The 12,691-nt window shown below is 35.7% G+C and overlaps 2 protein-coding genes across 7 annotated transcripts in view; one reads left to right on the top strand and one right to left on the bottom strand.

Moving 5' to 3' along the window:
• Positions 1 to 11,707, bottom strand: part of tio (zinc finger domain-containing protein tiptop) — a 140,047-nt gene extending 128,340 nt beyond the window's left edge. For 2 of the 4 annotated variants that reach the window (XM_085481115.1, XM_029322080.2), the window contains exons 1-2: positions 11,515 to 11,707; positions 10,359 to 11,048 (exon numbers count right to left, since the gene is read on the bottom strand). In XM_085481115.1, the coding sequence (XP_085337241.1) occupies positions 10,359 to 10,398 (40 nt within the window). In that variant the 5' untranslated portion in view covers positions 10,399 to 11,048; positions 11,515 to 11,707. Of the gene's footprint in view, positions 1 to 10,358; positions 11,049 to 11,514 lie in introns of those variants that run through there. The other 2 variants (XM_085481106.1, XM_029322081.2) reach the window with 2 other exon arrangements.
• A 615-nt stretch (positions 11,708 to 12,322) lies between these two features.
• LOC114945779 (uncharacterized) overlaps positions 12,323 to 12,691 on the top strand; it is a 37,164-nt gene continuing 36,795 nt past the window's right edge. For 2 of the 3 annotated variants that reach the window (XM_029322085.2, XM_029322087.2), the window contains exon 1: positions 12,323 to 12,491. The gene's annotated coding sequence lies outside the window, so the exon portion shown is untranslated. The remainder of the gene's footprint in view (positions 12,492 to 12,691) is intronic. The other variant, XM_029322088.2, reaches the window with a different exon arrangement.

Raw genomic sequence — 12,691 nt, forward strand, 5'->3', positions numbered from 1 at the left:
CTATCCGTAGGGGTTCACGTTTACGGGTTTTGACACTGCGTGTTTCTCTTTTGTTCCTTCGCTGTCCCTTACTCCCGGTAATTCCCGGTCGTCCTAGCAGGGAAAAACGAGTGAAATCTTTCTCTGGCGAAAAAAAATAAGAACTTTCGACGAGTGAGAGTTTCTAACGTCTCGCTTTCTCGTCAATCTTTAATCGTTTAACGATATTGCGGGCTTGAATTACCAGCAAAAATAGGATTAAAGTGGACATATCTAAATATCATTGCTTTATTTAACGGATTTCACAAAACAGAAATCGAGCGTGTCAGCTTTGTACTCGAAACAACTAGATGGGATAATAAAAAAGTTCGAGATTGATTTTTTTCAACTATAATACAAATCTCATTTGAAAATTCTTAAATCGCGCGATGGAAAAGTTCAAAGTCTTATTGAGCCAACATTGCGTCACGTGGGATTCCCAATATAAAATGCAATTATTCTCGGGATCTAAGACTACCGTTGGACGCGCTTTATCGGACTTATCGTTAGAAGTGGTTGGTGCGTGCGTGCTGATCGTGCGTCTGCCCGTCTGTGAAGTTCATCTCGGAGAAGCCACAGACGTGCGGCGGCTCGCTTCCTCCCTTCCGTCGCCCTCCCTAACCAACTTCCACCCTTCCCTCCAACATACTCCTATTCGTACTCTCTTCCGTTACCCCCACACCTGATCCCAACATCGCGAGCCACACGTTTCGCGCATTACCTAGCGGGATGTTCGAATGTTTTAACCATAAACTTGACAACATCTTCTATGTGACATTTCTCTTTTTTCGCTTACATCTCTAATTTCGTTTTTAAAATATATTTATGCACAAGTGTTATTAGATTTATATATGAATTTATACATTTATACACGCGCGCGCCTTTTAGAGAGCCTTTCAGAGAGTTTACGATTATCATTTTTATTTCTACATTAAAATTTCTATCATATTTGCGAATTCTGTCACATACAGATTAGAGATTGACAGATATAATATATCGTTTAGCTCGTTTAGCGGTCGTTTAGTTACTTCAGCAAAGAGGTGTTCTAGCAAGTAAAAAATATAGGAGAGAGAGAGAGAGAATTTGTGTGCATTATTTGGACGTTTTACACGCGACTGCCTTTGACGGACTGGACCTTCTCTCATTCGGCGGCAAGAGTTGCAAACGACTAGATGATACTACACTTCACTCGCATTTTTTGTCTACAGGCTGTATGTAGGACGATTATAAATCCAATTCTTTAATTTGTCCAAAATCTGGGTGAATGACAAAAAAATGAAACGCGAGCGAATAAAACACGGACTGGTCGCTTAGCTAGTTTGCGGCGTATCTTGCGGGTAGCGACTCTCGTTTCGCGCATTTACTGGCGGTTTGTCGTTGTGATTTAGCTATCTGCTGGTAGCTGGTTGAATTACGGTGCGCGGCGCACGCAGGGTGGCACATAAGCCGCGAGGAAGGGAGAAAGAAGGAGAAAGAACCGACACACAGCGCACTGTCGCCTTCCATCTATGTACTTCTTCCGCGACCGGCTGCGCCGCGGGACTTGTCGCGAAGGCAAAAGGCTCTCGCCGCGTGCAAAGGCCAAACACCGAAAGTCACTTAAGCGTGCGCTCGAACGGTGGTTCGTTTCGGAGTAGCACGGCCTGTCAACTCTTAGCGCGAGAGAGTACCGCCGCATTCCCGTCCTGCAGTGATCAACGCATTCGTTCGTAGTCTGAAGGAATGCTCGCTGATAACGTTTGCTTTCAACGTATCGGCTTGCGTCAATTTTTTAGTCATCGCTATGAGGGTAGTGCCAAAAATACTTTCAATTATTTTGAACGTTATGCTAACAAAAGTTTTTAATATACTAAACAGATTTTGAAATATGAAGATTTATAGAAAAAAAATGTGTCACACGCGCGTGATAGAAATAGACTTGAAAAATATCATAAAGTATTTTCCATTTAGACCCCAATTTGTCATCTATCCAAAATTTGAAATTCTATATTTCCCTTCGATCTCTACTATGTGAATGAATATTTATTTCGACTCTTTTGACAAGTAACGTACCTTTAGAGATAGAAACTCACCAATCAAATAGCGAAAAGCAACAAATCACTAAAATATAAAACTATGGGTTTGGATCGTATGGATACGCTTTGATGTGCGTTCACCATCACCCGCAAACGTTGCCAGCAGTTCCTTTATGGCACCCATCGGACATCTGTCATGTGGTCGTCTTTTTCTACGGTTAATTTATTAGCGTCGTTTAGAAAGAGAGAAAGAGAGAGAAGAGTAAGGCCGGATGGTGAAGAAGAAAAATCCGGTAGAAAGAGAGAGTGAGATCGTATGACAGTGTCGTCTACGGCAGGGTAAAGTCGAGAGATGGATCAGTCGAATACGAAAACGACGTATATTTTACGAGTCTCAAAAATAGGGTGCGTGTGCTTCTTATGCGCATCCATTGCGACGAAGAGTACCACGCCGTTAAATGACTCATCTCGAACAGAGGTATTGACGACGAGCGTCCGCGCGCGCTCTTTACGTTGACGATCATAACATTGTAATGTCGGGCTGGTCGTTCGTGAGGACGATTATACTTTAAGCTCGCGAATATAAACTTATAAAACTTAAAGAACAGTAACGATCGGTCTTTTTATGGGATTACTTGAAACAGTATCTTAAAGATTTTACGAAATACTATCTTGATCTCGAATGACTTTTATACAAAAAATTACATAATTTACTAATTTTCAGTATATTGATTTTTTTTATCATGATTTATATTATTGATTTATTTTATTGTAATTTATATTATTGTGATTTATATTGAATTTTATTGTAATTTATATTATTGTGATTTATATTGAATTTTTTTATGAGAATGTATCTCTGTGAATTGTTACTGATATATTTTTAGATGACTCTTACAATTGTATTTTCTATTTCATACATACCATATACAGTATATTTATATAAATATATTTCGTATTCAGTTTCATATTATAAATACAATATTTCGAAATAGAATCACACTAAAAAAAATAAAGATATACATATATAGTTTACAAATTGGTTGGTTGAATAAAAATTTGACTGCAGTTTTTATAGTTATCGAAAATATCGAATGATATTAAAATGCACATAGTGAAATATTTAAAATCATATAATCCTATTTCTTCTGAAACAAGAACCAGACTCCCGTCTAGCATTTAAAAACACACTGTATAAATACAATTGAAGGCACATTAGTCTGTCGATTACTCTTCAGAGATTCTATCAATAAACATGGTAAACGATGTGCGGTTTAAATACACATGTACCAGATGACCCGACTCTAACATAACGGCGCAATGAAAATTGTTAAGTATCTGTTTCTGCCGCATGAATTCTTGAATGGTCATCATCGATCATATTATCATTTGCATAAGAGCAAATTCAAATATCAGTCGCGAGATATCGTCGCTAAAGAGTGCAAAATGAAAAACACAAAATTCTTGAGCGAAGTCTCATTTATCTCGAGATATACTGCATTCGGTATATTTGCCCGTCGATGCAGCATTGCGTGTAAATCATAATCACCGGAAATAATGGGAGCCGATTAGAAAGCTGACTCCATGCTTGATCTATGGCTATAACGCGGAAATCTAAGCGTCGAATCGTTTCGCACACGGATATGTCTTTAATATCTGCCGAAGATAGCTCTTCCATTCGTCATCATTTCTTTCGTGTTCGTTCGCACAAAAATCTCAAGAACCAGCTTCTGCCAGCGCGCGTATACAAAAGTATATGATTGCAGCGGTAACTGAACGTATCTAACGGCACATTAGTTTCTCGCAAAAAATTATTTTATTCCTCAATTAATTGCTATTTTATTTGTATTATTACATATCGATTTATTATTGCACACAAAGATATTATTTATGCATATTTTTACCTTTTATTAGAATTTTGAAATACTGACATTTTGAATTTCTATGTATTAAAGTAAGAACTTTGAAATAATACGTACATAAACTTAATGTTGATCTTAATCAAACTATAGATACATCAAATTCTTTTATATAAAACAAAATTTGATAAAAGAAGAAAATTAAAGATTATATATATAATAGATTTAAATCGTACTTTGGACAAAATTGTAAAATATATTAGGATTTATTAAAATATTTAATATTTCAAATACTGTGCGCGTGTTATTTGTAAGGACGCAATTTCCATTTTTTAATTATTCTATTTACTGGATCATGAAACTGCAAGAGTAGTATCAAGCCATAATTAAATCACGCAAAATTACCTTATGAAAATTATACTGGTCATGTCCATCGATTTTAATATTCAGTTATAAAAAGTATTATAAAATTGATCGCATTTCTTGAGCATGAGAAGAAAACATTCTTCAATTTACGCTAAATATAATAAATTCTTTTTAGATCGTGTCAAAAAATTCCTACGATCGAAAGATACAGAGCTTTTTCATTGGATTGAAGGATTTATGACGATTTATGGCGGGTAGAAGTATCCTATGGAGCAAAAATGCACTGGTATTGTTTGAGATGAAAGTTGCGCAATAGATGTCGCTTGTCATAGATTTTAGAATCGCTAGTAAAATTTCTTATATATGTAAAAGGACGAAGGCGTATTGATACACATTCGAATCAATGTTTTCACAACTAGACTTTAAAATTTTTAACGGCACATTCCTCATAGCGTTTCATTTCAGATAAATAATAATACAATGTGAGAAAATGGCTTGTTAAACATGTTTTCGTAAGTGGACCTTCTACATCTGCAATTTCCTAAGATATAAATTTTCAGGGACATTAAAGTGTCATACTATGACATATGTTTTTTTTTTAAAACAAAAAATTAATATATAAAATCGATATACAAAGAATTAATATGGGGTTTCACATTAATATTAAGAATGTACATATTTCATTCAATACTGTATAAATAATCGGCTATTTAAAGATATTCGCAACTTACTGATTTTAGTTTTTAGCACATCTATTAGACGGTATTAGAAATTGTTCAAATATAATGTCGAATGTATTCTCGTGAAACATGTTCATAGGGTTCCGATACAATTAATTTTCAAATTAGATTGAGGAACATCCGTTTGAAAGATGAATATATAACATTGTTAATAACGTCTTATTTATATATATATATATATATATATATATATATTGTTTTATACTTTACAATTACATTAAAAAATATCAAGATATTTATAATACACAAAGACTATAAATGTCAGAATATAGAATATACACATTTAAGAAATAAATGTTTAAATATAAAATTTGCTATATCTTAAGATCAAAAATAATTTTTTTTTAATATTAAATAAAATTGAGAGACTAAATAAATGTTCAAGTACATTATAGCTAAAAGATCCAATTAATTTAAGACAACTTTTGTTTTATAATATTTTTCGATTTTAATACGAGACTAATGACAAAAATATGTCAATCAGTATCCAATCAAGGACGCGACATGTGTATTTATTCGGAAATACCTATTCGCATCATGTGAGTCAGGGGCAGGAGTGCGTCTCATTAAAATTGCAAAGAAAAAAAACGTGAACTTTGAGTCTGGACCGCCGACAAGATTTCAGATTAGTTTGCCCGCGGCTATATACAGCAGATCGATACGTCTCGTATAGGTCTTTTAAATCCGATGTAATGTTGCTTTTTCTGGAATAGTCGAAAATCGATTCTTTTGTTGAGAGAGAAAAAGAAAGAGAGAATAATAGCGACGACGAGACGTTTTAAATATAATTGAAGTCCACTTCAGTGTAGTGAATAAATAAGGCGCGTCTGTCGGCAAATCAATCATCTCTATTTGATTATCTCCATTTTACCGTACGCGATAAGTTTTCGTCGTTATATATCGTGCCATATAGTCTGTCTTCGACTTATTAATTTCGTATACGCTAAAATTGTCCAAGAGCAATAACGCAATTGCGTGGACATGCAAGAGTACATTTCATTCTGTATGAATAAAGATGAGGCGAAAAGTCGCATGAGAGAACACAACTTACTCACACAAATTAAAAATTAGTATTTTCCATAGATTTTTTTCAAAATATTGCGATTGACGAGTTTGATGTCGCACTCGACAGAAACATTAGAAAAAATTAAATTTTCACGAACGGTTTTCACATTTTTTCATAGTTATTTTTTCGTAATTAATCTGTAAGATACGATTACACAATAAATCAATATAGGCACAACGAAATACTAATAATGCAAATTTCGATTATGGCCCGAAGGATGCATCAAAGCTGCACCTGTTGCACTGAATGCGAATGTTAGTAAATGTTGTATATCTATCACTATAGGACCTGGCAAGTACATAGTTTGGAAAATTGTATTTAAAAATATCAAAAATATTTTTAAAAATGTCTAAACATTCTCAATATCTTAATGATAGTCGAGAAATTTCGTAAGAAAGCCGTAGCTGTAGCTTGTACATAAACTACTCTAAACCGAATAAATGTAGATTAAGAATAGCTTATACACTGTAAAAAATATGTAATATATTACACAAAAATATGTAAAATTACATAAATAATAAGTGTAAAATTACACGATAAATAATAGAAATGTTTACCTTTTCATTATTTATCATGTAATTTTACATTTATTATTTATGTAATTTTACATATTTTTTTTACAGTGTATATACTAACATAAAATTATATAATATCAAGTAATTAATATTATGATATATACAACTTTGCAGCAATATGAAAAGTGAAATTTTTTATATATTGCAACTTTTTATAGATTAAATTTTGTTAGTCGTTCAGGATATATTTTATTTATAACGATTTAATTAAGATAGTTATTATTTATCGGGAAATTGTTAAAAAAATATCTCCAATCTGATATAAAATAATACAGTAGTCTTATTAAAAAAAAATTCATTTATTATCAACAATGCGCTTTTGCAAATATTTGCATAATAAAATGATTTTGATTTAAAAAAAATCAGCATTCACAGGATTCGTAAACCTATGGGCGAGAATCATCTTACCTATAACTTCTCAGATTTTCCGAAAACGCTTAATTTTTTCGCAATTTTTCGTTTCTTAAAAGTAAAAGAAAGGAATAATTGGTCGGTTTGCTTCCGCGTATAACGAATACAATACAAATAAAAACGAAATCATAAGTATGCATAAATTGTAAATTTTCAATAACGATGTGTTGCAATTCTGTAATATACATTTATTTTCATTTTTAGCTCTAGGTAAAGCAATTGGAAATTTTAATATTTTACCATTTTGGCTCTTGATATGTTATCTAAATTTATACAATATAATACAACGTAAGATCGGACAATGATTATTCTTTCATATTTATACTACTAATTAAATTTGCAGGCGCTTAAGCTTATTAAGAACACAATGATCATGCGATTGATAGTCGACAGATCGATTCGAGAAATCATGATATTTTATAGATCCTTTCACCGGAATATCATAAATTAAAGGAGAAATTAGCCGGCTGTGTAGGCTATATTTTGTTTCTTAACCTGCACACGTTTACTTTCGCTGATGGCTTCATCGTGTTTTGCATGGTTAGAAACTTTCGCATTTGTTTCCGGTTCAGATAATATGTTAATTAGTAAGGTTACATATTTTAAAAAAATGTGTTGATTATGATATAAATACCTGAAATGAATCTTTGTTGCAATTACATATACATATATCTATATTAAAGAATAATTATTAGATAAATAGGAAAGTTTATTTCATTTGGAAAATATATTTATGAAAATCGATGTCGTGTCATATAACAATGGGCATATTATAAATTATATAAAAAATATAATTATAGAAATAGATGAATAAATGAATTTAGTGAATTAATGCATATTTAAGTCATGCTAAAATTCAAAGTAATGTCCACTAAACGAACAATAGATTTCTACCGAAAACAACTTGCATTAATTAATTAAAACATTCATATTTCGTGAAAAAAACTATGAGGAGAATGATCTTGATTCTTTCGATCAAAGAAGTCGAAACGAACGAACAATTTCATAACACACACAACAATGAAAATCCGTAGATTGCCGCAAATTTCTATGTACGCGCTGCCAATATCGCACTGAGATATGTGCGTCACGGTGCATCGCGGTGCATCGCGGTGCATCGCGGCGCGGCGTGTCGCGCGCGCGCACCGCAGATTTATCGGCGCTTGGCCGAGTTTCGGTAAAGTAAGTTGAGTGAATTGTAAATGTTTCCGGCAGAGAACTTCACCAAGATGGCTTCCCTTCACTACCGGGGGCGAGTTTGTTTACGCCTCATGACTCCCCACGTGGGAAAGGCAGCATGGCGCGCGTCACGGCCTCAAACGTACAAATCGCCTCAGCCTGAATGCGGTCTCTCGACTGTTCTGCCCATCTGTCGAAAGATTCAACGTAATGGCGCGCTCGCCTTCGGTTCATCTTCGATCTTATCCAACAAAGTTAACGATAGATAAATTGCACCTTTTTTTTAATTATTAAATGTGTTGATGTAGAACAACTCTGTCAAGTCTACGCATGCATAATTTTTTATTCATTTATGGTTTTTAAATTGAGTATAAGAATATAGTTTATATAGTACATAAATGAATGAAAAAATTGCGCAATTCATGCACAGTTATGTAAAATGCATTCTTTAAACAACTGCGAAAAATTACTGAAAATATTTTATATATTATTTTTTTTTTAAATATAAAAGTCAATTAATATTAGAGTTATTTTAAGACGTCTCAATTTTCTTCGATTTTATTAACATTGGCAATTTTATCAGAATAATCAGTACGTTAAAGAGAGAAAGAAAGAGAGGGAGAGACATGAAAAATTGTATGTTATATACTAGTGTATAAATATATATTCTCGACGATTCATTTCAATAGCAGACAAAATAGCAACTTTATTTAAAGCATTAAAATTTATAAATTCAAAGTTATAATACAAAAGGTTATAATAGAAAGGCTATAATAAAAATTGAATTATATATATAATTAAAATATATAATTTGTATCGAAAAATATATACATTTTTAATAACTCTTTTTCTCTCTTTCTTTCGGTGATTCTATCATTGAAAAACTGGTATATTTAATATCAGAAAATCAAATTGATCTGATTATTATATTAATCTCACCAAACAATATAATAATTGAAAATTTATTTTTCTGAAATTATACATATCTTTATATATAATGCATAAAATTATAAAACCGATAACATAAAAATGTCCAAGAAATCATTCTTCGATTTGCCAATAATTTCTATTTTAAAAATATCTTAAAAATATTTAGCTTTATTAACTCACATATTAATGCGTCACACACATATCTGTATTCTAAAATTATTCAATATCACTGCTATACACACATGCAACTACATCATAATACAATAACGTCTCGTTCGACTTTTAATTTAGTGCTGAAGTCAACATATTTTTATGAAAAAATTTAGGAAATCTATCGAGAGAGAGAGAGAGAGAGAGAGAGAGAAATATTTCAGAAAAATAAAGTATGTCAAATTACTCCAAACTTTTTACATTGGACGTGCATTGACAAGATGCAAATTTGTTTCGCTTCATCGAAAAAAGCATTCTTTCTGTTTGTTTAATCCTCGTATTAAAAGTTTTCTGTGCGATAATATCCACGACAGTGCTGTAACTTAGGAAGTCTGACGAAGAACGCGTAAATGCTAAACTGATAGTAAAAGACATTCTACAACTTTACTGAAGCTCTTTTACGATCACCTGGACATTTTCTACATTTTAATTAATCCATAAATACCCGCTGAAGAAACGCAATAAATCGTTGCTCCGAAGTTAGATTCTGGCTCCCACGGACGAGTTTGTCAAATAATAGTTGAGTCTTTGCCGTTTCGTTGATTGATTGAATTTTTGTTTCAACTATTCTTTCAACGTAGCATGGATAGGTCATGTCAGGAGGAAATAAATGGATAATTCTGCGTATAAATTTCCGCACGATTCTCCCGAAATCAGGCCGCATTCCACGTGGCATTCCACGTGGCTCCGCGAGTTTGTTGACGAATCAGCGACGGTGAAACGCCGACCTTCTCGATCGAAGACACACTATTAACTTGTTCTATTTATTTCTTTGTATAAAAACGCAAAAAAATAAATTCAAAGAAAAATTTAGATAATTAACGAGTATTTTCTTGGCAAAAAAAAACATTGTTTTTCAACCAACGCGAGGAGAAAAATTCGGGAAACTGCTTGGTCGATTGTTTCTTTGTCAATTACAATAATTATGAAATTTTCTCCGCGTTTCACCGTCGCCATAAAATTTGTTTTGGTTGGTTTTGTCGACTCACATTTCATGCGTTGCGGTGCGTGCTGTTTCCTTCGGGGCATCTGCGTCCTTCGGGAATGTGCGATTATCCGTGTGGCCTCCAGTTCTCTTCGCCTTGGCTGCGATCAGTTGGTCCCCAAAAAGTCAAGCGATCGAAAACACCGAGACAGTATCCTTGAACTATCTTTTCCCAGGACAGCTACCTAGGATAGTCTACCTCCTTTTAACAACACTTGCGGTTATCCAATCGGAACGTGTCCTGACAATCACTACCTCATTGTGTTCGCCAACAACCCGCTCGTCGTCATCAGTGACGCAATTGTCGCGATCATCGTCATTCTATTCGAAGCTCACGGCATCTATGCATTTATGAAACTGATGACAGAACGAAATAATAACACATTCGTCAAATTGCTGAGAGTACGATTGACAGGGAATACGTAAAATTGTACAGAACTCTCTCATTTATCCCAACACATCCGTATTATTCGCTATTGTAAAACAATCGAAACTGACGATTCGCGTCTCGATGTATTGGCGGGTGAATATTAATACTTCCGTATTATTGTCTACATCCTCTTTGTCGGTATTATTATATTGAATTCGAATAGATATAATTTTCGATCTCTCGGTGATACTGGACCGACCTACACCGAAACCATCCGTAGACCATCCGCGTATCGTGCACCAACCCCTGGTTCACCACTTTTCCCTGCAAGTAATCATTAGTCTCACTCTCGTCACTTTCCCGATCGGTCGTCGTTCACCCCGATTCGCGAAGCCCGTCTTCGATGACCGCTATCGGGATCGCGCCAAAAACTATCTCGTAAGATGGATCGGCGGACCCCGATAAGAAAAATCGCGCGATAACGACGTGTAATTCGCGTCCACGATGCCTCGCGGACATGTGTGAATGTCAAAAGAAATGTTGAATGAAAAACAAAGAAAGAAAAATATAGAAAGAAATGACTACACACAGATTATAAAAGAATAGATAGAAATAAACGTAACGTAACAAGAAAAAATAGAACGGAAGAAAGAAATGTGTTGGGAAGAAAGATGGAGAGAGAGAGAGAGCTCCAGAGTGAGAGAGAGGAGAGACAGAAGGAGAGGGGAGAGATAGAAAGATCGGAAGATAGACGGAAAAGAAACGGAAAGGAGATGGAGATAATGGCTACCGTCGTTCGTGGATCGCGAAATCGAGCGGGCGGCGGTCCAGCGCTGACTGACTACGGACTGGCGTCGCGGCGGCAGGTCGTGTGGTGGGGGGGACCCCAGGAGTAGTACTAGTCCTCTCTTTCCCTTCTCTCTCCGTCACCTCCTCCACCGACCGTTCTCGTCCGTTCTTCTTTGCTGGTCTCTCACTCGCGCCTGCTCGGGCTCTCCTTCCCGCCACCCTCGTTTTCTTTCTCTCCTCCGCGGCCGCGATCGCATCCACAGCGCGCGGCCCGCGAACGACGAGGCTGCGAAGGGAAGGGATCGCCAAGTGTACCGAGTGAATGAGCGAGATCGTAGGGGAGGAGGGACCGCGCGCCTCCTTGTTCTCTATCGTTCTCAGTTTACCTACACACGCTCTTCTCGCAATGTGAGCCGACGCGACGCGCCGCGCCGCGATGTAACGCGACATGAGGGGTTCGTCGCACTAGCGACGGCGCAAAAGCCAGCCACTCTCGTCTGCGAATGCATCGAATGCTGGTGGATGCGCTGCTCGCTGCAACGTGACCGCGACGTGGTATCCACGCGTTCACCCTTGTGGCAAATTCGATGGTTTTTTTTTTTTTTTTTTTTATTTTTATTTTTACCTCTTCTCGCAAATTTTTGAAATTTTTGAATAGAGCTATGCAAAGTGTACCGAGCGAAAAAGAAGCCGACTGGATCGAGAGGGCTTATCACAGATCTATGAGAACTATAGATGCATTCGCGCGCACTGGGGGAGGTCGGAAAAGGAGGCGGGGTCCTCGACTCTGTGGCGAGGGAGGGAGGTGCACGGGGGAGGATGTCGCTCTGTAATAGTAATGTTAGTTCCGATTGCTGCCACGAGAGACGAAGGCGCTACTGCGCGACGAGCTACGGTACTACGGCAACGCGGAGCCACACCTAGGAATTTCTCGGAATTTTCGCTAAGAGATCGCATTCGAGATTACTGCCAGTCAAAGTGAGTACTCGACCGATATTGTTTGTTAGCAAAGTAATACTGTAACATGTAGGTAAGCTGAGAAATGTAATTATTGACCGTATTTTACATATTTCGAAACTTAACCTCAAAAACTCACAGAAGCTATAAAACTGATTGTATTGAAGTTGTCGAATGCTCTTTCCTCGCTGGATTTACATTTACGTACATTTCGTAATATG

This window comes from Nylanderia fulva, unplaced genomic scaffold (genome assembly GCF_048542155.1).
Source record: "Nylanderia fulva isolate GAGA-0341 unplaced genomic scaffold, ASM4854215v1 Scaffold1, whole genome shotgun sequence".
Taxonomy (NCBI): domain Eukaryota; kingdom Metazoa; phylum Arthropoda; class Insecta; order Hymenoptera; family Formicidae; genus Nylanderia; species Nylanderia fulva.